Source organism: Monodon monoceros, unplaced genomic scaffold (assembly GCF_005190385.1).
Source record: "Monodon monoceros isolate NGI ecotype Baffin Bay Population unplaced genomic scaffold, NGI_Narwhal_1 Super_Scaffold_18, whole genome shotgun sequence".
NCBI classification, from domain to species: domain Eukaryota; kingdom Metazoa; phylum Chordata; class Mammalia; order Artiodactyla; family Monodontidae; genus Monodon; species Monodon monoceros.
In genome coordinates this window covers 21,180,369-21,206,006 of record NW_021703774.1, presented here as the reverse complement: position 1 = coordinate 21,206,006, position 25,638 = coordinate 21,180,369, and the positions used below count along the sequence as shown (strand labels likewise).

Sequence of the window (25,638 nt, the reverse complement as noted above, 5' to 3'; positions counted from 1 at the left end):
AAACCTGGGCAAAAGCACCATAGCATATTGTAAGGGTTTTTTTTTAAGTGCTTTATATGTTTGATCCCTTATTACATCTTTTAGATGTGGTAGAAGTCAAAGATAATGATTATCCAAAGTTGCCTCAACTACTAGTTTACAGTCGACATTTGTTTAAAAATTCTGTATGGTAGGGCTTCCCTGGTAGCGCAGTGGTTGAGAGTCCGCCTGCCGATGCAGGGGACACGGGTTCGTGCCCCGGTCCAGGAGGATCCCACATGCCGCGGAGCGGCTGGGCCCGTGAGCCATGGCCGCTGAGCCTGCGCGTCCGGAGCCTGTGCTCCGCAGCGGGAGAGGCCACAGCAGTGAGAGGCCCGCGTACCACCAAAAAAAAAAAAAAAAAAAAAAAAAAATTCTATATGGTAAACATTGAATTCTAGTGAAAAAAGTTTTAAAATAGAGGTTAACACTTTTTTAACAATTCTGTGCTGCTCCGTCCTGAGGTGTGGTTCTCTTTGAGTTAAACTTGCGAGATTCTGTTATTCTCTTCCTGGGAAGGTGATCTGTAAACTTTTTCCTTCTTGGTTCAAGTGAAATAGAAGCCACTATCTCGTGCTGTTGTTTGAAAGTGGGTATGATTGTACTGTTTGTGAGTTGTATTATCTCAGCCATGTAATATTTACTCTTGTTTTCTTTTTTTCAAGAGACAGAAACATTTTAGCCATTGTACATTTATGAAATATATTCATTGCTACTTAACGTTTTTCAAAACTCAGTCGTTTTCCACACCTGAAATAAAATAAAGAGAAGTATGTGCAGCATATCATACCCTAGGAAATGTTTCCACTCTGTTGGCTGTGTTCAAGAAACCTGTCTTATAGGATGTTAGATCTAGTTTTAACGTTTGCCTTAGTTTTTTAAGCCTGACGTATTAAAATGTAGAAAAGATGGTTAATTTACCCATGTGTCTTGGAGTACAGTTAAATTTCTAAATATAAAATAGTGATAGCATTTTAAGACTTGTAGGATTCCTCCCTGGTATGTCTAAGACAGACTAATAATCTTTATTTTTTACTTTCATAATATGCTCCACTCCCCTTCCCCCAGGAGGCATTATGTTGGATATGGTTAAAAGGAGGGGCTTTGAAGAAGCCAGATTCCTTGGATTTGAATTCCAGCTCTGATGTTTACTGGCTGTGTGCCTCAACTTCCTTATCTGTAAAATGGGATAATAGGGTTTTCAAGAGGAATAAGTGAATAATCATTCAATAAATGTCAGCTCTCGCAATTCTCAGTTTGTGCTCTTGCCCAGTTTATTAATGTGGGGTTAGCGCTACTGTATTAGGTAATTAAAGACCAATCTTGGCTAATTTTGATCCTTGACAGAGAACCAGCCTGCTTCCTACTGCAGATTATACTCTTAGCGCGTGTTACCCAAATGTAGTTTTCACTAGGCTTTAAAGAGTTAGGTTCTTCCCACTTAGTTACGTGGGTTTATTCATTAAGCGCTAAATATATATATATATATATATATACGTGTATATATATATATATATATGTATATATATATATGTATGTATACGTATGTATGTATTTTCAAAGTTCCTTTTACTATCTCAGCTGAGATATTATTCCTCCCTTTTTGTTGTTTTTTGGTCCCTTGCTTAGACCAGGATCCTTAACCTTCCGTGCATTTCTCTTGCAGGGCAAAAGGACAAACTTGCGTAAAACTGGTTCAGAACGGATTGCTCACGGAATGAGGGTGAAATTCAACCCCCTTGCTTTACTTCTAGATTCCTCTTTGGAGGGAGAATTTGACCTTGTACAGAGAATTATATATGAGGTACGATGGAATTAGCACGTTTCTTATATACCGCCTTGTATTTTGTTTTGAAGCTCTAATCAGAAGGGTCCTGTAGGGAAAGTGTACTTCTGCATTGTTTCCTCTCTTGGGAGGTGGGGTTGTTGAGAGGAACTCTTGAGCATGCTCCAAAACCAGCTTCTCTGTTTTAAAGGTGTGGCTGTAACACTTTCAATAAATAGTGCGGAAGTTCAGTTATTCACTGGGGGTACTTTCCTTAGGGACATCATGACCCTCCTTTAAAAGTTGCTCAAGTATGGATTTGTACCCTGCAGTGTTAAATTACAGATGTGGTCCCTATTTTTCAGAAACCTGCTATTTAAAATATTTTTAGTTGACCTTTCTTCCCTTCCATGGCAAACGTGACTTCTCCTTAGATGCTTATCTGTGGTGGGAAGTTGGAGGATAAATAAACAAAAGTGACTATAAGGATATATAGTTTCTGGGACTTCTTCAGCTTTTAAAACCCTTTTTATAGGGAGTGCCTACTTAATGTCGTATTTCTAGAACTGTACTTGGTATAGTTTTCTTGGCTCCTGAAGGTTTTAATTATGTTTAAAAAAAAAAAAAAAGACTACAAGGGGCTCTTTCAATTCTCTTGATCCTAGAGCCAGTTAATAGTTGACAGTTAAGGTGACAGAAAATTTGAGTGATGATCACCCTTGTTCTTATTGATGTTACAGGTTGATGACCCAAGCCTTCCTAATGATGAAGGTATCACAGCTCTTCACAACGCCGTGTGTGCAGGACACACAGAAATTGTTAAATTCCTGGTACAGTTTGGTGTAAATGTCAATGCTGCTGACAGTGATGGATGGTAAGGTTTTCTTTTAAACTCCACTCAGACTTCAATTGTATCTGCTGCGTAGGCAACGAAGGAGCAGTGTTGTAGACGCTGTTAGAAGGGAAGAAGTATGTCAGTGCGTGTCCTCAGTGCTGCTTGTAATCTAGAAGGAGAGACGTGGGAGACATTTTTAAGGAATTAATATGTCTTCATGTAATAGTCATCTCACTCCCGTTCTGGAAGCAGATGGAGTTTTATTTTTTTATATAAAAAAATTTTTTTTAGCCACACTGCATGGCTTATGGGATCATAGTTCCCCGACCAGAGATTGAACTCAGGCCCTTGGCAGTGAGAGTTTAGAGTCCTAACCACTGGACCGCCAGGGAATTTCCCAGATGGAGTTTCAGAAGTTTAGTAGCTAAATAATAAAGATAAGAAATGTCCCAAAGTGGTACACAGTTCATTGGCATGCTTCAGTGAATATGAGAAATGCTGATTTAAGCAGGGTCCCCCCACCTCCCTGAAACTACTGTGTGTCTAAGAGGGGATTATAATTTGTAAACTTCTCCCAATAGTTTTGACCGTGGAATCCATTTTTCATGGAGCATCTTGTGGAACTGGTGTGTGGCTAAAACCCAGGAGATATTATTGTAAATGACGAATATTATTACTCCTAGGATGATGATTTAATGATTATTAATTAAATTATGATTTAATGATTAATAATGATTCCTAGGAAAGATTTACTTCTTTCTATATGAAAAAAAAATTAAGTTATAATCACACTGTATTTACACAAGTATTTAAATTTTATAGCCTATGTTTCTTTCAATATGGAAATAATTGTAATATCAAATTTACATGTATACACATATAAGTTGCAGACACCCATATGCATAGGTTAAAAAAGCCTCATGTCTTACCACGTGGCTGTGGCTCATTCATTGTGGCTGTCTCCTTCTTGCTAGACGTTTAGATTGCTTTCCAATTCTTTGTTTGTTATAAATAATTCTTGGAGAAGCATTTTTGGTTGCACTTTAAAAAAATTGTATTTATAAAAGTAATGTGAGCCCATTGTGGAAAACGTACAAAATAGAGAAATAAGAGGAAAACAAGCCATTTGTATCCTACAATCTAGAAGTAAACACCATCAATATTTTAATGTTTCCTTCAAGCTCATTTATGTATGTGTATATATGTATAATTTTTATTTATTTTTATTTATTTATTTATCTTTTGTGGTACGCGGGTCTCTCACTGATGTGGCCTCTCCCGTTGCGGAGCAACAGGCTCCAGATGCGCAGGCTCAGCAGCCATGGCTCACGGGCCCAGCCGCTCCGCGGCATGTGGGATCTTCCCAGACCGGGGCACCAACCCATGTCCCCCGCATCGGCAGGCGGACTCTTAACCACTGCGCCACCAGGGAAGCCCTATATGTATAATTTTTTATGCCTATATATTTTTTTTAGTTTGGCTCTCAATAGGTTTTTTTTTAAGTTGAGGTATAGGTGAGTTACAATATTATACTAGTTTCGGGTGTATAACACAGGGTCAAATTTTTTATAGGTTATACTCCATTTAAAGTTATTAAAATATCGGCTACATTCCCTGTGCTGTACAAAATATCCTTGTCGCTTATTTATTTTATACATAATAGTTTGTACCTCTTAGTCCCCGATCCCCGTCTTGATCTCTTCCTCGCTTGGCTTTCCCCACTGGTAGCCGCTGATTTGTTCTCTGCATCTGTGCGTCTGCATGTTTTGTTCTCTTCATTCGTTTTATTTTTCAGATTCTACATATAAGTGATAACAAACAGTATTTGCCTTTTTTATGCCTACTTTTTTAGTTTACCTTCACAACATAAGCAGAACAAATTCTTAATGTGTCACAATGTCTTTGTTTCCTAATATTGGGAGTTTAGATTATGTATAATTTTTTACTACTAAAAAAATTAAAAATTAAAAAGCCATGCAGTTAAAAAGTCTGTAGTAATATTCAACAAATTATTAGTGGTAGTGTTTGGGATGTGGGGGGTGGGAAATAAATTTCTTTTGTGAAAGACCCAAGTGGAATAATAACATGAAAAGGGGAGGGAAGAAAAGGGTAAAGAAATCTCATGTACTTCAGGGCTTGATTAACATCCTCCAGCCCATCTTCTGAGTTTGGGCAGTGGTCCCGGCTCTTCCACCTTTACCATGAATCTGGAGTCATTTATAATACATTATGAAACATTTGAGATGGTGGAGAAGATTCTTTGTCATGGTATTCCTAAGTTCCTGCTAACCAGTTGCTAATATAGATTGAAATGTGTATTTTCCAGTCATTTTTCTGGTCTGAATTGAATTGGCAATTTTTTTTCCAATTAAAATTGAATTAGGATTAAAAAAATGTTGGGGAAAGGTAGTTCTTTATGTGCAACTTAATTCCTTCAAAATTGATGGTGATAAAGGGACATTTACAGGCACGTGTTTCTTTTTTGTTTTTGTTTTTGTTTTGCGGTACGCGGGCTTCTCACTGCCGTGGCCCCCCCCACCGCGGAGCACAGGCTCCGGACTCGCAGGCCCAGAGGCCATGGCCCACAGGCCCAGCCGCTCCGCTGCATGTGGGATCCTCCCGGACCGGGGCACGAACCCGTGTCCCCTGCATCGGCAGGCGGAGTCCCAGCCACTGCGCCACCAGGGAAGCCCAGGCACGTGTTTTGAGGGGAGGCCTATTACTTAAAGATGTTATGTCCTCCATCCTGGTGGAAATAATCAGGCTGGATGCTCCAGAACATGGAACTAAATATATTCTATCCTGCTTTAGATCAGTATACAAATTGCCTGTCCTTTCACTCCTGTCCTTGATCCCTCTCACCCGCGGTGCTGCCCTGGCCCCAGGGCCGTCCCGACATTTTTCTTTGTGGCTGGAATTCTCGGATGGGCTCAAGCATCTATGTTTAACTCATTTTTAAAAATCTGTGAGAGCGGTTTTCAGGAGAAAGGGCCTGGTGGGTGACAGGCTGGAGAGCTCTCCCTGCGGATGCCGTGTTGCGGCACGTGTCGTCCCGTGTAGGAAGGCACCCCCAGTCCTTGCTGTGCCCTTGTCCGCAGGACCCCGCTGCATTGCGCTGCGTCCTGTAACAGCGTCCAGGTGTGTAAGTTTTTGGTGGAGTCCGGAGCCGCTGTGTTTGCCATGACCTACAGTGACATGCAGACGGCTGCTGATAAATGTGAGGAAACGGAGGAAGGCTACACCCAGTGCTCGCAGTTTCTTTACGGTACGGAACAGTTCGATTTATGTGCACTGATTACTGCATTCATTTATCCTTTATCGCTAGGGGATCGTTCCAAAGGGTTTTTATTATTTGGGAAAGCATTTTGTGTTGTACATAGTCCTGGGCATTGAAGATAGGGCAGCCTCGATCGCAAACACGAATGCAGCTTTTGTGTGTGCCTAGAAGCGGCTGTTGTCAGGGACATCTTCAAAGACAAAAGACGGTGATGCAGCCTTGGACCTAGCAGGGTTAATAGCTTTTGACCATCGAAAGATCCTCTAGTAAGACTTCAGTACTTAGCGAGTGATGCTGTATCTGTGCAAATAAGTAAACAGAACCCCCCCGCAAGATGATCAAGAGAAATGCAGGGTTGGAATAAGAATCCACAGATCCAAGTTTTCCTGCTAAATCAAACTTGTCGCAGAAGAAAAGAAAGGCAACACCATATTTTAGAACTGATTTTTTTGACTCTTTTGTTCTCTTGTTTTTGAGTTTATGATTCTGATGCATCCCATCAGCTCTATCCCTAGAGAAAAAAGGACTTGAAGTTTTAGATGGATATACGTTGATTGGCACAGTTATTTACAAGGAAAATTTTTTTTATTTACAAGTCTTAGAAGTTGAGGTTAATGTTTCTTTTCAGTCTGGCTTGAGAGAAATGGAGAAGGGGAAAAGACAGAGACAAATGAGGAGGTACGTCCCAGGACCCCAGACCACTCAAGCATCAGGCATGGAAAGATGCCTGAGGTGAAACGTCTTCTCTGTTTGACTGTTTTCCGAGTCTCACTAGGCCTGTTTTCAGGCTCTCGGAGAGAAGGGAGAGGGGTCAGAGGGAGAACCATAGACCGCAGGTTCTCTTCTTCATCTCTCAGCTCTTAGTTTTTATCGTTGATATTTATGATCACTCTCTGTTTATGTTCTCAACTCTACATCCAAGAATAATTTTGACCTATGGACACATTTTGAAATCAGTATGTTATATTAATATGTATTTTCTTACGTTAAACGTCTTGGCGATCAAGCTATATGTAAGTATGGGATATGATTTTTTAAAAAACATTTAGGGACATTTGATCAGAGATTTTTTAAATTTATGAAATATATCGTGGATACCGAGAGCATTTCTGACATAGATGTGCAGTTTAAGTAATGATGATCCTAGATTAACACAGTGAAACATCCAGGTATCCAGCTTGGGAAACAGAACATGAGCTCTGTCTGCCGTCAGCAGGGGCCCTGCCCTGATGTAGCTCCTCTCACATCTGTGGTGACTGCCCCCTTGAATTTATAAAAATAGGTATATCACCTCTGAATGAATCCTACAACTGATATTGTTTAGTTCTGCCCGTTTTTGACCTTCATATAAAATAAACCATACTGGTGATTCTGTGGCTTGCTTTTTTCATTCCCCATAGTTTTTGAGATGCATCTGTGTTGCTGCATGTAGCTGTTGTTTCTTTTCACTGCGCTACTGTTCCATTTTGGGACTCTACTACAATTTATCTTTCCATTCTACTTTTGGCAGATGTTGGGTTATTTATTTATTTATCCATTCGTGCATTCAGTTATAAACATGGCTTCGGCCACCATTTTTGTCCTCATCTTCTGGTGTCTCTCTAGAAGTAGAATAGCCAGGTCACAGGAATGAATATACGTCAAGCAGAGAGTACCTTTTGCTCTGTGTTCTCTTTGACCTTTGGTGGATTTGGAAGCCTGTCTCACCGTGCCTTTAGTTTGCATTTCCCAAACTGCCAGTGAGATGGAGCATGTTTTTAGGACCCTCAGAAACGTTTGAAAATTGTTGATTCATAACTCTTAGTTTGGTAAATAGCAAAGTAATGAGAAATTGTCTTCCATGCCTAATGGTTTCCTGGAAATGAGACTCAAGTTGTTATGTTGAGTGCACCATTCTGATCCCAACCAGATGACGAGTCTGGCGTGCTTTAAAACTTGGTGGAGTTACAGTTCTATCAAGTATAACTTGAAAGTTGGAAATTTACTTGTCCCCATGAGTAGAAACCTGACCATTTAGATAGGTAGAGCCTTCTTTTGGAAAAGAACGATTTAATTTCTTGTTTTGCCCAGAGTGAGAGGTAGTGTGTGCTATGTCGTATTAATTGACACAGGAAAAATAAGTTCATAATAATATAGGTCCGCATAAGTTGAGAAACCCAGCTGTTCACAGGCAAGCAGGTATTTTCCTGGCTTTTCTAAAAAGGTGACAATGATAATGACCGCTGACTTGCCCAGGACATTGTTGTCTAATTCTTCCTCCCCTCTCCCCATGTTGCCTGCCCGTTGATGACTGTGACTGCTCATTAGCGTCGCCTTATAGGATAGGAAGGTATAAATGGAGAAAGGTAAAACCTAAGGTCGTAGTTCATTTGCAAATCTGTTATTAACTCTGGTAAGAAGTGGACATTTGGGGATTTTTTTTCCTTCCCCAGTTTGTGGATTTCAGTATCTTTTAGAATTCTGATTCTCATCATCTTAGAGTTGACTATATGTGGACTTTTACATCCTGTCTAATATACCTGGCCATATTTCTATATTCTAACATTTTATAATTTTTTTTCTTTTATCTTTCCACATTTGGAAATTGATAGAGACCACTTTAATAGGCACAACACTCTGGTCATTTTTCTCTGTCTGCTTTAAGTTTTAGGTAAAGAACAAAAATGATTCCAGAGTTCCTTGGTCAATACACTTAGTGAATAGGCTAAAATTGGACAGATGTTTCATTAACTTTTTTAATATCCTAGACTGGAACAGTTCTTTTTTTATTCCTGGGTTTGTAATCGTTTTGTGTTCTGAGTAAGAGAAGTTTTGAGAGCTGCTTATAAGGTGTTGGTTAGTTTTTAGAGCTGGTTTAGAGATGATAGCATACGTTAACTTGTCTTTTATATGTTCCCTCTACACGGCTGGCCTTCCTCTGCTCCCCCTGGCCCCGGGAGGTTTATTTATTGAATGTTTAATATAGTAGTTCTACCATTCCAGCAGGTCCCCATTTCTTCTCATTTGGTTTTATAGAGTGACAGGTTCTGAGCGTGGTATCCTCTGAGTTCCATATATTCTGTTCTGTATCTTACATGATTTCAGGAGTTCAGGAGAAGATGGGCATAATGAATAAAGGGGTCATTTATGCCCTTTGGGACTATGAACCTCAGAATGACGATGAGCTACCCATGAAAGAAGGAGACTGCATGACAATAATCCGCAGGGAAGACGAAGATGAGATTGAATGGTGGTGGGCCCGCCTGAATGACAAGGAGGGATACGTTCCGCGCAATTTGCTGGGAGTAAGTGAAGGATGGTTTTTTTTAAAACAATTTTTATTTCTTTAATGTTGTATCTATTTTATGTTATTTATTTGTTTATTTTGGGCTGCATTGGGTCTTCGTTGCTATGCGTGGGCTTTTCTCTAGTTGGGGCGAGCGGGGGCTACTCTTTGTTGCGGTACGTGGGCTTCTCATTGCAGTGGCTTCTCTTGTGGAGCACGGGCTCTAGGCACATGAACTTCAGTACTTGTGGTGCGTGGGCTCAGTAGCTGTGGCTCGCGGGCTCTAGAGCGCAGGCTCAGTAGTTGTGGCGCGCAGGCTCAGTAGCTGTGGCTCGCGGGCTCTGGAGCGCAGGCTCAGTAGTTGTGGCGCGCGGGCTCAGTAGCTGTGGCTCGCGGGCTCTAGAGCGCAGGCTCAGTAGTTGTGGCGCGCGGGCCTAGTTGCTCTGCGGCATGTGAGATCTTCCCGGACCAGGGCTCGAACCAGGGCCCTGCATTGGCAGGCGGATTCTTAACCACTGCGTCACCAGGGAAGTCCCTGGATTTGTTTAAGTCAGGATTTCCAAATCTGCTAGGGAACTTGAACAGGGCACCAGAGACAAGATTCTTTGTTCTTTCTCTACCTTTGGATTTTAAGGTTCATAAAAACCAAGAAAATAATCAAATCATATCAGCACATGTAATCCAATAACATGTCTATATTAGTCTGAAGGGACTGCTGTCAGTGGGCAGACATTCTTGGTGGGGGGAGTATTTTCAGGGAAAGGCTAGTATAGTTGGACAGAGTCTAATATACAAAAAATGGGAGACATTTTCACTGTATTTTCATCAGCTGTCAGACAGACATGGTCTGTGTCCACAGAGAGCTTCTGTCCCACTCGAGGCCCTGAACCAGGGCTCTGTCTGGAATCATCCCGCTGTCCGGACATTACTCTCTGTGGAGCTCGTTAAAATGACCCCGGTGTTGGGACCTGGAGCTTGGATTCTGGCCTGTATCTCCTCCTCCTGACTCTTCTCCTTTGTGGTTTGATGTGCAGTGTAAATGACATCGTATATCCTGACTACTGTCTTCCTGGTAGCAAAGTTTACTATTAGATAAGCATTTGGGGTTTGGACAATATTCATTCGTGTGATCATACTATAAACGATAAAGAGTAGTGAAACTGAAAAAAACAATTAAGCCATGGAGCCCGTTAAAAAAATCTTTCCAATGTAAAGGTAGTTCTCTTTCGAGCCCTCCTGTTTGCTTCTACAAAGTCTTTAGCGCCAGAGAAGCATAATCTCTTGCGTGCAGCCTCTTTCCTTCTTTAATGAACACCAAGAGCAAACAGGCACGCACTTCTGCTTTTTGTAGTTTCTTATCTGGGAAAAGCTCTACCTCTTAGAAGTAGTTGCTTATTTGAGTCTTAACTTTAATTTTCTGACAAAGAGGTCCAGTGGTGAATGAAACATGGGGAGAATGATTTGTTCCCAAGTGTGGAAGCAGCTGGTCAGAGACCAAGCTCTGCCTCCTGGGTGGCTTTCAGAGGTTCTGTAATCAGTGGGCTGGATTGCAGATTTTCATTTTAATCGGACATTTAAATATTCTCGGTTCTTTGGAGATCTTTCCTGGGTAGAAGCGGCCTTTACACAACTTCTTTGGGTTCCTTTTGAGGTTTTTTTTTGAAAAAGGAAATTGCATAAATGTTTTAGTCAGGCTCACATACAAGCGTAGAAAATGATATTGGCTAAAATATCTTTCCTCACAGAGAAAAACAACCCTTGATACAACATTGATCCCTCAGTTAACTTTGCAGTTTGGGCTGGAAGTCTGGCTTGACTTTGTTTCAGTAAACCCTTTTTTCCCTTTGTCTAGGGGAGGGGGAGGAGGGTTTTGTTCTGTTTGCCAGTTGAATGACTAGTTTGACTTGCTCTTGGCTTCCTGAACACCCTCCTTGCCAGCTCTTGTTATGGAAAACACAAAACCACCAAATCCTAAAACAAAAAACTCCGCGTATCCTTCCTCAAATCTGTAGACTTTTAGTCTGTGGCATTTGGTTCCTGATAGCCTCAAGTCTGTGTGACGTCCATTGTGAAATAAAGTTAAAATAGAGACTTTTTAACCTCTTATCTTTTCCCTTGGAATGGAAGCTCCCAGCATTGGAGCTTATAGCGTATTGCAAATCACCTCTAGTCCTTTGTGGTCCTTGTTGGACTTGACAGTTCAGTAGGCTGTGTAGATGGAGTTAATGCTTAGAGCATCCTGGATTTTTTTTTTTTTTTTGAGGTACGTGGGCCTCTCACTGTTGTGGCCTCTCCCATTGTGGAGCACAGGCTCCGGACGCGCAGGCTCAGCGGCCACGGCTCACGGGCCCAGCTGCTCCGCGGCATATGGGATCTTCCCAGACCGGGGCACGAACCCGTGTCCCCTGCCTCGGCAGGCGGACTGTCAACCACTGCACCGCCAGGGAAGCCCGCATCCTGAATTTTATATCACTGCACCATGGCGTTGTCCCTGTTGAGGGAACCCCTGTGACCTTTGAATGTCCTTTGTACAAGAGTTGGTAAATATGAATCTTTGGGCAGCTCTGGGTGTTTCACATGGCAGAGAGTTCTTTGGTTTAATTTCTTTCCTGTGACATCAGCACCTGTCCCTACCCCCCATATTTCTTGAAAATGTGTTATACTGCCACATCTGTGCAGTATGTAAATATTTTTAAAATTCTTTTTTACAGCTATACCCAAGAATTAAACCAAGACAAAGGAGCTTGGCTTGAAACTTTGCACACTTTTAGTTAATGAAGAATTAATCTGTTACCAATAAGAAGAAATAATATGATTGTTTGTGGCAAAAATTTTGTAAGACTTATTTTAATGACAAACTAACTTGAAAGCAATGAAGATCGCGCTCTGGAAGCAAATGAAGGCTTGGAGCAGAGTCACTGTTGGTGGAGGATACTCAGCATGATGGAATGAACGGAGCTTGGCAGGAAGCTGACCACTCTGCGCTGGATACAGGTACTCCGTGTCACACTCCGAAAGATACACGGTGACCGTCCTGTTCTCTGCAAGAAACGGGACCACTTATTGGGATCCTGGGAGATCAGCTTCAGGGCCTGCTTAAATGGGCGTTTTTCATTGCCTGCCCCTGTCCCTGCCCTCCCACCAGAAGGAGCAGTGCCATCATGGTGCCATCTCAGATTGTCCCCCAGCACCAGCAGGCCCGTGGGGGACTCACATGGAGGCTCGAAGGTGCCGCACACTTGCGTGTCGTCTGTGAAGAACTGTTTGTTGGTTGTCAGTGAGCAATAACTTTATGTTATGAGTTCTTGTAGCGTCATGTATTCAAAATATTGAAACCACACTACACTACAGGTAATTAGATTTAGACTTTTTTTTTAGGCTGAAGTTTGAATCTATATTTATTGTCTTTTGTATCTCAGAAATTAGAGACTTGCTATATAGACTTACCCGTGATCTTTGTCAAGATCATAGCTGAGTTTAAAAACAATTGTAATAAAGTTAAACTTTTTGACTCTAAGCTTTTTACCGGCTTTAGTTAACAGCCTTGTTTAACGTTCCTAAGCCATTGGAACCCTGCTGAAAAATAATGAGAATTTTTTTTTTTACCAGCCATGTGATTAAACGTAAGTATTTCTTTGCTCAGTTTTGCAGTTTGTGAGTTTCATGGCGGTCTTTGTTATAGAATTAAGACGCTTTTTAAAGATCCTAGAGGCCATGGTGCTAGAAACTTGTACCTTTACCTAGAGCTTCTGATAAGCTGTTTCAGTGTCCTCATTTTATTTCAGATTCTCCATAGAGTTATATACATTTACGGGATGAAAACTTAGGTAGACACAGTCTGCACGTCATTTTATTAATATGTTACCAAGTTTGTGAATTTTGGGGGAACTCATTTTGCTTAGTGAAACTGTTTCATTTAATAGAAGATACAGGTGAGAAAAACCAGTGGTCACTTTTCCTTATACATTTTTATGAGTAGCTAACTTCTAGCAAAAAAGGAAGATAGATGAATGACAGAACATACGATGCCTTTCAGAGTCATGCAGAAGTAGTGACAACATGGATGAAACATCAGAAGACCTGTGTGGTAGACAGAATTCTAAAGATGCCCCTCCAGCCCCTCATATCCCTGTCCTGTGGTGCTATGGACTGACTGTGTCCCCCTAAAATTCATGTTGAAGCCCTAACCCCCAGTGTGATAGTATTTGGAGGTGGGGCCCTTGGGAGGTGATTGGGTTTAGGTGAGGTCCTGAGGGTGGGGTTGCATGAAGAGTCTGGTGCACTGTGTGAGGATACCCCAGGAAGGCTGCCACTCTCACCAGACACTGAACCTGCTGGCACCTTGATCCTGGACTTCCCAGCTTCCAGAATCACGAGAATGTTATTTAAGCCATACAGCCTGTGGTATTTTATTACAGCAGCTTGAGCGGACTGAGACACCTGGTTATTTAATCAAGCACTAATCCAGGTACTGCCGTGAAGGATTTTTCAGATTTAAATTAAATTTACTAATCAACTGACCTGACCATAGGGGGATTATCCTGGGCCCATCCCAGGTGGGCCCAACTTGAGCCCTTCAAAGCAGGAGAGATGAGGCCGAAGGGGAGGTCAGCGAGATTTGAAGTGAAGGGATTCGATCTGCCATTGCTGGCTTTGAAGGTGAAGGGGTCATGAGCCAGGGAATGTGGAAACTGAGGAAACCCCTGGATGACAGCCAGCAAGGAAACGGGGACCGCGGTTTTACAACAACATGGACCTGAATTCTGCCAACCTGAGTGGGCCTGGAAACAGATCCTCCTCCAGTCTCCAGCAAGAATGCATCACCCAATAGGAGAGGTGTTGGACTTTAACCTACAGAACTGGGAGATGGTGGGCGTTCTTCAAGCCACCAAGTTTGGGCAAACATGTTACAGCAGCACAGGAGCCAAAAAAACCAATGGATTCTCGTCCTGGGCTGGTGCACTTACTCATCCATCCTGTCACCTTGCCCGGGACACTCAGCCTTGTGTGTATAATCTGAGATGGGGTCAAAGGAAACCATACTAAGTACTATACGTGAAGGTACCTGGAAACCCGCAACAAATTGCGCCAATGTATGAAAAGGGAAGATGGGAAAATTTGGGAAAACGTGATCATCTCACTTTTATTTCCTTAGTCCGAAACTTAGAGCATCATTTGTTTTTATTCTCCCTTTGGGGTATTTTTACTTGCTTGTTTTATTATCAGAATATCCGTATATTAAAGCTCCCTATAGGGGATTCCCTGGCAGTCCAATGATTAGGACTCCACGCGGCATAGCCGGAAAAAAAAAAAAAGCTCCTTAAAAGTATAGAAAAAGGTTATGAAGCCGGGGGGAAAAGACCACTATGGAGGCAACCATAACTAACATTCGGGCCTATTTCTTTCTATTCTTGCTTATGATTTTCTCTTCACATAGTTGAGAGCATACTGTTTAAGCAGTTCTGTATTGTCCTGTTTTATGCTTCACGTTGCATCACGTGCATGATTTTTAATGGCGGTGTAGTATTCCACCACGTCATTCATCCAGTCGTTTGTGTTGAACGCGTGGCTGCCTTTCGCTTGTGTTATCGATGCTGCGCTCACATCTTTATGGGAGCAGAATTTTTAGATTGTTGAAAAAATAAGTGGGGATAAAGCAACTGGAGAATGGGCCCTGCTAAGGAGGGTAGGGTGTAAACTCTAGCTGTGCTTGGAGTCTAAAGGCAGTGGAGCCACCGAGGGGTTTTAACCAGGGGAGTACGGGAGTCAGCCAGGGAGGCAGGCGAGCAGGGGTGTCCGAGAGGGAGAGGGGACGGCAGGGACGGCAGCACGAAGTCGGGGAGGGTGATGGCAAATACGTGTTCATAGCTTTTGGCTTTGGGAGGTAAGTGGTGATCATCAAAAGCAGTTTTAGGAGAGTCAGGCCATTAGCCAGATCGCAGAAGGTAAAGGAGTCACAGAAAGATGCAGGGGCGCAGCTGCTGGGGAGGCCTGGCTCTGGGGGAAGGAGGGGAGGCCGGGAGGAGGCGGGTGGTCTGTGTGTTACCAGGTGGCAGGCCTAAGGCACCTGAAAGAGAGTGTGAAGAAAGGGGCCAGCTGATAGGCTGAGATTGCAGTTCAGAGCAGAGATGGGGAGGGCTTTTCTTTTGGACTGGAGGGAAGGGAGCAATGGGGGATTAGATTGGGGTGACTTCCTTGGGGCAGAAGTCTGGGGGGGATTTACTTTATCATCTGGTTCTTTCCCCCCGTGAAATCTCTCCCCTTCTCTTTTAAATCTTTTCTGAATTTGCTACGATAAGCGTATACCGTATCTTTTTTTTTTTTTTAAGCATTATTTCTTATCCTGTGACTAAAAGTGAAGTTGTGAACTCCAGCTTCAGGCAGCGCGGCAGGTCAAAGTGCACCGGGAGGGGCAGAGCACCCGGAACAGTGGGAAAGGTTTGGAGCAGCCTGGGTGGATTGGGGGGAGCCTGCCTGCCCTTCCCCTCCCAATTTCTACCACTCCTGTATTTCAACCGCCTTAGCACCCTCCTCTCCCCTTCCAGTGGTCAGCCTACGCTCCCCCCACCCCACCCCTCCCATAGCAATCCCGTGTCACTGGGAGCATCCAGCCCTCCCAAACCCAGTTCTACTGAATGGAGAAAATCACCCCCCCCCCCCACCAGGGGAAGTGCTGCCTGTTCTTGGTTCCCGCTTCCTCTGGGCCCTGAGATGCTCCACAAGCAGGAAAACTTAAACTCCTGCGAGTTGATTTGGGAAATCCATCTTCCTATCTTTTCATGAGATAGTAGGCTGCCATTTGCCTCTCTCTAGTCATCTGACATCTTTCCCTTCTGCGATTCCTCAAGGATCCCCAGCAGCCGACCTGTGGTTTAGCTGCATGTCTTCCTGGCTCTCTCTTGTTCCCTCCACCAAAGTGACAGGCAGGTGGCAGGCGGAGCACAAACTTGCCGGTACCTCCTTCAGAGACCAAGAAGCAGTAGAAATTGGAGCTGACTTTATGGTCAATTATCAAAGCTTCTGAATTGGATTTTTAAAAAGCTCTATAGTTCCACACTGAAATGGAGGCCAGCTGCCCTCTCCTCTCGATACCGGCATTTGGGGAGGGAGGGAGCGCGCCTGGCTAGAGTGGGATGGGATGTGACTGGGTGTGCTCACCGCTGGGCCCTCAGGAAGAGCGGCACCCACGTGGGATTGCCTGGGCGACTCTTTATTGAACAGCACATTTGGAAGAAGATAAGGCAACAAGGCAGTATTTGTACAGTGTCGTTAGCATTTACCCAAGGTGAAGCCAGGAAACACGTTCATGTGGTTTCCACGGGCGTCCCCCCTAATCCATGCACGAACGCTAGCGGTGAAGTCTGGGAAGGTTCGAGGCACGCGGCGAACAGCTGTGCTGTCTTCCGTCACCGTGGGCTTGCAGACGGGACCCCCGGTTTGGGTCATCACTTCAGCCGAGCAACAGAAGCGTCCCTTCAGCGTCGTAACGCTCAGTTTATAAGACCAGACATGCGCGAGGACTTGAGACAGACACACTGTTAACCAGTTTTATATAAAATCTGTCTCTTATTTAACCCAAATGAGAGAGATGTGCTTCTCACCTGGCCTCTTCAGATGCCTTCGTGATACATCATATTTTTCCATTTTACTCAAGGGGAATGGTAATCCCTGGACAGCTGTTTGGTACATGTCACAACTATATTTTTAAACTCAAAGTTGCTTTAAATATTGCCGGCAAGGACCTTCTGTCCTTTAAGGTTGACTGAATGTTAAATTAAGCTCAGCTGTTAAATACCTCCCTGCATTTTTTCCTGATTTAATATTGTTATAAACAGGAAAGTGTGTAAAAGTAAAGTGTATACCATGTACAGATTGAAGGTTTTCTCTAAGTTTTTCAAGGGTTAAGTGACTCACTTGCATTTAGTACGATTATATGCAAATCTTTTACTTGGATATCTGAAAGTTCTGCTTTCTCAAGGAAATAGCATCATCATTTCCAGCTCTAACCATCAGAAAGTTTAAGTAAATGTTCCCATAATTTCAAGATCCAGATAAAAAGTTTCTCTGTGGAGGCTTAGTCCGTGGCTGATTTTCTTTCGTGAGAAGTCTTCAGGCAGATCAGTTATAACCTCAAAGTACTGAAAAACACAGCCACTGTGGGGAAGGAAAAGAACCAAATCAGTTCAGTGAGCATTCTTAGAATTAAAAGGCTATCTGAGTACCTATAGATTATTCTGAAAGATTGACTGTTGTACGAGAAAAGCTGATCAAGGGTTACGATATCAGAGTATGAACTCACATTTTTTCTACCTGATTTCTAGAGTCTAGCTTTTTACAGGGTTGTAAAAAGCCGTTATCTGAATTAGGTGGTCATGAATCGTATTACAGGGTTGACTGAAACACGTGAAACGTGAAACGTGGAAAACACGAATTAGCATTTCTGTATCCCTGCCTCAGTGTCACATCACAGGTTAGTTTGGATAGCCCTTAAACTAGTGGTTTTCAACCTCGGTTCTCTACTGGAGTAATGTGTGAACTTTAAATCAGACTCTAATGAAATTAGTCTGGGAGGGGCCTGGACATCAGGACTTTTGCGAAGCTCCCCAGGACTGCAGCCTGCAGGCAAGGCTAACAGTCGCTGCAAACTGAAGGAGAGGTCGTCTTCTGTCGCAGCCTCAGGGAAAAGAGAGTTGAGTGTGGGGAACTCCAGCGACCTGTGAAAGGCCAGTGGGTGAGATGTTTCTCAGAGGAAATGGGAGGATGGTCTGAGTAGGCTGGCCGCATAAAATAGTGGGAGCCGGGGAGGAATGAGATTTCCAGTCAGAAGGATAAAGGGGGCTGCAGTTTCCCAAACTTCACACGTGGCATGTTTAGGTCCCAATTGTATTGCCTCTACCTTAGACTGCAGTCTCAGGGGAGGGTTATTTCCTGAGCTACACAGAGTTTTAAGCAACTTAGTGTTCTTTGGAACCAGCTAAAATGTATTTTGCAGTTGGCTCGCGTTACTTTAAAATGCATTAATACCAGAGTGAAAGAGCTATTTAGTTGCTGGCTTCCTCCAGAGTTCGAAATTCAGTGGAAGGAGGCGCCAGTCCCTCACCCTCGTCCTTCTTACCACTCTGCTCCTCTCTGGTCCCTGGGACTTGGTCATTCCTACCCAGCACTGGCCACCCAACCCCAGTCTCTGTAGCCTGTGTTGTTCCAAGCTCAGTTCCCCCTTGGACAGAGGAAATGCAAGCTGGAGCCGGGCAAGGATGAAAAGTAAGCCCAGCTGGCTTCCTTCTTTGAAGTGAGAGAACTTTCTGTCTTCGGATGACAAGAGAACATTTTCGCGCTTCGCTTTCTGTGGAATTGGCATACCAACTGAATTTCGAGTGATCGTTTCAGAGGTGCCCGTTGCTGGGGTTGCAGACACATGAGCACAATCATTATATATGCTAAGCTTATCTACTATTGTTATTTTATTTTAAAGGTGGAGGAAGTAGAGAAAAGTAATTTATGCAGAAAGTATTTTAAGTAGACCTAAGAATGACAGATCTTCCCAAGACCCACTGAAATTTCACCCAAAGGGTTTCTTTGTATGATAAGCATGCCCCCATGCATGCTAATAGCAGGTCATTTTTCTAAGAGGGATGCTGCAGCCACCCTCTTCTTCTTTTAACCTTGTGCTATTCTCAAGGCAAAGCTTCTGGGAGGAGGGACCAGGTGTGTTTTCTTGGACTCGAGAACCAACGGGTAGTTGGGAAATGACTGCCAATAGAGGTGCACTGTGGGATCTTACAACAATTTACAGCCTGACCCTGACAGACCAAAAGCCACAGATCTCTGTCGCCCAAGTAGCAGCCCTTCTCCCCTCCGTCCCCTAGGAGTAGGGGCTGGGAAGCTGCTTACTTACAGAGATAAGGTCAAGCTGGATCATACCAGTATCCTCGGGGTCCAGCTGCTTAAATATCCCTGTGGAGGCAGAAACAGGATGTCATATAAGTGAGCTGCAACAGAGGTCACATTATCCTTTTCCCCAGCCTGGCAGCTCATTTCACTGAACGGCACAAGTTACGATTTCTTCCCTCTGTCCCCAAGTTAAAGAAGGATTTTCATTTTCTTTTTGTTTTTGTTTTTTGTTTTTTGTTTTGTGCGGTATGCGGGCCTCTCACTGCTGTGGCCTCTCCCATCGCGGAGCACAGGCTCCGGACGCGCAGGCTCAGCGTCCATGGCTCACGGACCCAGCTGCTCCGTGGCATGTGGGATCTTCCCGGACCAGGGCACGAACCCGTGTCCCCTGCATCGGCAGGCGGACTCTTAACCACTGCGCCACCAGGGAAGCCCAGGATTTTCATTTTCAACTGGACAGACACGTCTCTGGCTCAGGTGGTTTCACCCGTGGGGAAAGGCAGGCTGCTTTCGTACCGAGGGAACTGAAATGGGCCTTTACCCAAACGGGCACTTACTGAATAGTGTTTCCAGTCGAATCAAACACCTAACAAAATTGTCAAAATCGATGACGAGCTGGTCATCTGCAAACCGAGCAACGATGACTTGGTGGAGCTGACAGGGCATCTTGAAACCTGCAGTTAAATGAACATGCAGACCGATTGCCAAGTGTTCAGTTGCACCCTGGGGCTCTGTTCATGGGCTCTGGACCCGGAAGATGAGAGTTATGATTGCTTTGGTCCCCTGGCTGCGCTGCTGTGAGACTGTTTTTAGTTTGCAAAGCCAGTGCCTTCTGCCATTGCTTCTGTTTCCACACTGTTCACCTCCACCCTGCCTCTTTTTTTTTTTTTTTTTTTTTTTTTTGCATTTTAGTATTTATATATTATTTATTTAGGCTGCGCCGGGTCTTAGTTGCGGCATGCGTGTGAGATATGGTTCCCCGACCAGGGATCGAACCCAGACCCCCTGCATTGGGAGCGCGGAGTCTTACCTACTGGACCATCAGGAAGTCCCGTCTCCTTACTAACATGTAAGGCTTTCCTTGCCTGTTCCTACTTTCATGGGCAGGCTATTTCATGCTATCGATCCTATCTCCTTTTCTGTCTGTCTCACTCTGAATCGCCTTGGAGACTAGATTCTTCCTGGATGTATGTGGCAGAAACACTTCATGCTAAACTAATATTAATTCTCCCTTTTTCCATAGTTGTAGAATTTTTAACAGGCCATGGCTGCCTAGAATCAAGGCTGCATTTCCCAGCTTCCCTGGCAGCCCTCTGAAGCCTTGTGACTAAGTCCTGGCACTGGGATTTGTGTCCAGAGTGACATGTGCCCTTAAAGGCAAGGAGCCCCTCTTTCCCTCCTTCTGTCAGCCCATTGCTAGAACGTGGTTGTGGTGACAAGCCGTCCCCGTCCTGCAGATACGGGTGACGATCTAAGGGCTGGTGACACAGTATGAGAGAAGGAGCCTGGGTCCCTGACAGCAGGAGACACCATCTGGCCTTGGATGGCTTGAGCTTGAATCGTTATGTGAGAGGAAGGTGTATCTTGTTTAAACCACTTATTTGGGGTCTCTGCTGCAGCATTACATCCCAACGAATGGACAACCTCATACTGTCATATTTGTCCCCTAAGCACACAAGTCTCCCACTCTGCTGGTCTCCCACAGCTGGTGTCCCTCTTACTGACATCACGTGCTGCTAAGGACTCACCCAAGGGTGGAGCTGGACATCCCACTTTTGCCTGACCAGCCCTGCACCTGAACGGACGAGGGCAGGGTGTGTGGGTCTGCTGAAAACTGGCTTTGCCTGCGACCCGCTGGGGCCCTTGGAGGGAAACTGAGATTCCAGACGGCTTCGAGGGCAGAGCGTCCTGGACTCCATTTCATTTTACCAATTAGTCTTTAAAAGGCGAATGAAAAGGATGTGTTTGTACTGAACCAGCACCTACTCTATTTCATAGCTTACCACACTTTGTATCGTATAGAATAAGTTTTCACATATTCTACAGATAAAAGAAAGAAAATACAGTTAGGAAGTGGTACCTGCTTCTTCTAATGCTTTCCGCATCTCATAGGAGTTCATGGTTCCGGACCTGTCCACGTCGATTTCCCGGTAAATTTTCTGGAACATACAAAATAGTTAGAAAACCATGACCCAAAAGGTGGCAAGTTACCTCTCTGTGCTGTGTGCTAAGTGGGGCTGAAGTTCTTCCGGCTCCGTGCCTCTAGTTTGGCCTTGGAAGCATCACCCATGTTTCTGCCTTAAAGAGTATTTTGCCTCTCTCCATGAGCTAGTTTATAAATATGCCCATCAAATCACCTAGCCAACTACATGAGCCCCTGTTATTATCTTCTGTAATTTTTGTACTTTAGCTGTCAAAAACCCAAACTACAAGGGGCTACATGGCCTTTTCAGGACACTTGATGGTGGCTTTTAGATGACCCCGTTTCCGGTCAGTAAGGCAGGGAGTAAACCACGTAACTTGCAAAGTCTTTGTTTTTCCTGTTTGCATTTGCCCAGCCCTGTCTTCACCCATTCGGAGCTCCGTTATGAGTACAATCCCCTCTGCTTGGAGATGCTCCTCCACCGTCCTAAAGAGCTGCTGCATGCAAAATACGTGCATGGCGCGTTGCCCACACAGATCCACCGCCCCTGCCGCCCGGCCCTCCTGGGCTCTCACTTGGTATTTCTGAATCTTGGTCCAAAGAATGTAGAACTCCTTCAGACCCAGCTTGCCACTCCCATCCGACTGCCTGCAGTTAAGGAAAGCTCCCAGAGTCTGGGTTCACGTGGGCCGTGGCACCTGGTTTGTCCTCTCCCCTGGAGAGTCTGGTAACCACGGCTCAATCACGAGGAGGTCTCGCAGAAGGACCCTTCTCCTGCTCTTCACACTGGCTAGACCTCCATCTGAGGGCTGGTGGAAGGGCCCAATAGAGACCTGCTGGTCCCCCGACTCTGTATGCTGAGGGGTCTGGGGGTGCTATGCAGCTGGCCCCAGTTCCTGCTAAGAAGGAGCTGTTGGAGGATATGCAGAGGCTGCAGATGGCTTCTAATGGCTGCGCCCTTGCCCATTTAGGGAGTATCATTATTTCTAAGAGGCCTTCTGTGAGGGGAGCTACACAGCAGGTGCCATGAGCCCACCAGATGAAACTTCATAGAAGCTTAAGCCATCCAGGCCATCCTTGCCCAGCGCCTCTCAGTAAGCAGCAGGGACAGCAGATGGATGATGAGCCGGCCTCAGGGCCGGGTGGTGGCCTGGGAACGAGCCAGAGCAAGAGGAAGGAGCGTGCTCTTGGAGGGTGGGCCCCTATCTTAAGAATCAGGAAGAAAATCATGACTGGGGAAAGCATTCACATCAGAAGTATCATGGTAGGGACTTCTCTGGTGGCACAGTGATTAAGAATCCATCTGCCGATGCAGGGGACACAGGTTCGAACCCCGGTCCGGGAAGATGCCACATGCCGCGGAGCAACTAAGCCCGTGCGCCACGACTACCGAGCCCGTGCGCCTAGAGCCCGCGAGCCACAACTACTGAGCCCACGTGCCACAACTGCTGAAGCCCGCGCACCTGTAGCCCAGAAGAACCACTGCGATGAGAAGCCCGTGCACCGCAACAAAGAGTAGCCCCTGCTCGCCGCAACTAGAGAAAGCCCGCGCGCAGCAACGAAGACCCAACACAGCCAGAAAAAAAAAAGTATCATGGTTTAGGGACTATTTCCCTAGAGGTAACACATCCAAGCTGCCCTGGGCAGGAACAGCGGGCATGCTGTCGGGAACTTCCTGCAGGAGCCCCTCAGCCTGTGGCATCTCACATTCCCTCAGCTGAAGTCCCTCAAATTCCCTACTAAGGGAGGTCAGCGCTGACAACAGTCCTACGCCTCAGCCAGCAGGGACAGCTGGCCGCTGTGAAGGGGAGGAGGCCTGTGTTTGTATCTTCCTGGAGTGAAGTTTCAAACTCTCCCAGCCTCTGTCCTGCGGGGCCCGTTAAAGGATACATCGAGCATGTCAACCATGATTTTGCAGGTCTCTATGCTGAAGCCGTCTGACTTGATATCTTGGCCTAGGAGACAAAAAATAAGTGTGACAGGAACATCTTCTGGAGCAGTACTGTCCAATACAACCTTCTACGATCGCAGAATATTCTGTATCTGCACCCTCCGATATGGGAGCCACTTAAATTGTTTTAAATAGCCACACGAGGCAGGTGGCCACCACACTGGGACAGTGCAGAGGCTGTGTTACATCTGCCTGACTTCTCTGTATATTGGCCATGGGCATACGGAGTTATAATAAGTGCTTTTTAAATAAATAAGAGAATGGTTAAGAGTCTGGGCCTTGAAGTGTTCATAAGATGCAAAGTCACCTGTGGAGATAGTGGGGGCCCCGCGTGTTTATTCTAGGCAGGGCCCTGAGAGAGGAAGAGGTTTACTTAACTGCCTGTCTGCAGGCATTTAGGGGGCCTCTGTGTCCCCAGCTGGGTTAGCCAGAGGGCCAGAGCCTGTCCGCAGCCTGTGCTCTCCTAGGTGAGTCACTCACTGGTTGAGTCCCGTCTAGTTGGTGGTCGACAGGTGGCGTGAGAGCCTTGTCACAGATGTGGTCTGTTCCCACAGCCTTCAGGGGAGCCCACCCTTTTCATCATGTCCTTGTGGAAGGTTAGGACGTACCCTGTCTCAAAGCTGCTGTTCTGGTCTCTGACCCCTTCTCGGGTGTGGGTGTGGGCTGTGCCTGGGGCCCTCGGGCAGGAGTCGTCACTGGGTGTGGAGCGGGGAAGGGTGCCGAGCTCCGGGGCTCGGGTGAGGCTACTGCCGCGCCCCCAACAAGCAGCAGCTGAATCCCAGCGTGGCCCGATCCCTCCCCTCCCCCTCCCCGCATCTGTGCAGAAACAATGGGGCTCAGTGTCCCTGGGTTCATGACAACCACACAGCTTAACAGGCTGTGACCTCACTCGTGCCTGGTGGCCTCGAGGGTAAACACCATCTTCTCATCACTCCCAGATTGGAGGAGGGGCGCCGAGGACCAGGGTCCGCCTTGGGGAAGCCCTACCCTGGCCGCTGGACCCCCTGGCTGCAGCTCTGCGAAGAAGCTCAAATGCAGCCTTTTGTTTGGAGGCCACCGGGCATGGATCGGTCACACGTGGTTCCTGTGAGGGACCACATGCATGTCGTTCACGTTCACTGTGATGGAAGACCCCACTGGCCTGGATCCTTCTTTGGCTTCAAGAGGAGGATTTTTATCTCTTGGGGTTGGGCCAGAGTGAAGTCCACGGGACTTCTGGAGACGATCCCTAGGCTGACGCTCAGCCCTGACGACATACGCTCTGGTTTCGGATCCGGGCTGAGAACTCCTGATACCGTACAGACCCCTGCTCGTCTTATCAAAGCAGCACAGTTCTGGTGATAACTCGAGGGGGAGAATAGCAGTGTGTGTGGGTGCTTTCTCCCCACCCCCTGCAGTGGTGATCAACACTGGGGAGGTGGACGATCCATCCTTTGATATTTTTTGCTTAAGAAACAGTTTAACCTGAAAAGGTGCATGAGGACCATGGCTCTCCAGCTCCTTCTCAAGTCTCCACCCAGTTCTGTCCGTTCTTTATAGATGCCCATCAGCCTGGGCTGAGAGCAGTCACTTCTGGAGCCTTGAAGCCACTTGCCTGGCCCACTGGCTCAACTGAAGTGACATTTCTCCCATCAAGAACTGGCTCGACCAGGCTCCCTTAAACACACATTTGGGAGATGAGCCTTTTTAATGCCATCCCCTTAGCTGGAGTGGAAGATGGACCACTTATTTTTCCATTCTGGCTCATCAGTGAGCTGTCGTCACTCTGTCAGTGGTTCCCCACTAAATACAGCCGGGAATCCAGGGATGGGGATGCTTTCTGGCTCCCATCACGCTTTTTCTTAGCAATTAATCATCGTAAGAGTCACCGTATATCCAGAGCCCAGGCTTTGTTCCTACACATCATCTCACCTAAGACATTCAACCACTCTGAAGAGGTTAAGTAATAAGACGCCTATTTTGCAGATAAGGAAACGAGTCAGGGAGATTATCTAACTCTGTTTAGATCACAGAGCTAGTAAGTTGTGGAAACCCGGATGTGATCATTGACCTCTAGACTCCAGAAACCTTCGCCCTTTTTTTATCACATCGGGGAGAACCTCCTTCATCCGGTTCCTTGGTGGTGACGGTGGCGTTTAAGCAGGAGTGGGGGTGACAGTTCAGCCACAGCCGCTGAGCCAGGGAAGGGGAAAGGTCACCGTGTCCCCTCACGTTGCAGGAGCAGGATGAGGGATGTGCGAGGGCTGGGTACTTACGCTTTGCCAGAACTCTTCTCAGGATTGTCTGCAACTCAAAGGCAGAGATCTCTGCATCCTGTGGAGATGCAACCAGAGCGTCATTATTGGCTCCCTTGGGGCTGCGTGAAGCACGGAGCAGCGGATGTGTAACGGGTGTCTGCTCTGGCTGAGCCCGCGAGGTGCATTAGAGCTGGGGCGGGGAGGGGTCTGTGGGTGTGCATTTCTAACAAGCCCCCGGGATACGCTGCTGCCGCCC

At 45.7% G+C, this 25,638-nt stretch overlaps 2 protein-coding genes across 5 annotated transcripts in view; one reads left to right on the top strand and one right to left on the bottom strand.

Annotated features, from left to right (window-relative positions):
* Positions 1 to 12,674, top strand: part of TP53BP2 (tumor protein p53 binding protein 2) — a 69,421-nt gene extending 56,747 nt beyond the window's left edge. The window contains exons 14-18 of the mRNA XM_029229375.1: positions 1,685 to 1,822; positions 2,524 to 2,657; positions 5,717 to 5,883; positions 8,980 to 9,179; positions 11,872 to 12,674. Coding sequence (XP_029085208.1) covers positions 1,685 to 1,822; positions 2,524 to 2,657; positions 5,717 to 5,883; positions 8,980 to 9,179; positions 11,872 to 11,913 — 681 coding nt within the window. The 3' untranslated portion in view covers positions 11,914 to 12,674. The remainder of the gene's footprint in view (positions 1 to 1,684; positions 1,823 to 2,523; positions 2,658 to 5,716; positions 5,884 to 8,979; positions 9,180 to 11,871) is intronic.
* A 3,166-nt stretch (positions 12,675 to 15,840) lies between these two features.
* CAPN2 (calpain 2) overlaps positions 15,841 to 25,638 on the bottom strand; it is a 61,503-nt gene continuing 51,705 nt past the window's right edge. The window contains exons 16-22 of one of the 4 annotated variants that reach the window (XM_029227796.1): positions 25,401 to 25,458; positions 23,085 to 23,149; positions 21,770 to 21,838; positions 21,132 to 21,210; positions 19,609 to 19,725; positions 19,056 to 19,114; positions 15,841 to 17,314 (exon numbers count right to left, since the gene is read on the bottom strand). In XM_029227796.1, coding sequence (XP_029083629.1) covers positions 17,291 to 17,314; positions 19,056 to 19,114; positions 19,609 to 19,725; positions 21,132 to 21,210; positions 21,770 to 21,838; positions 23,085 to 23,149; positions 25,401 to 25,458 — 471 coding nt within the window. In that variant the 3' untranslated portion in view covers positions 15,841 to 17,290. The other 3 variants (XM_029227798.1, XM_029227797.1, XR_003794351.1) reach the window with 3 other exon arrangements.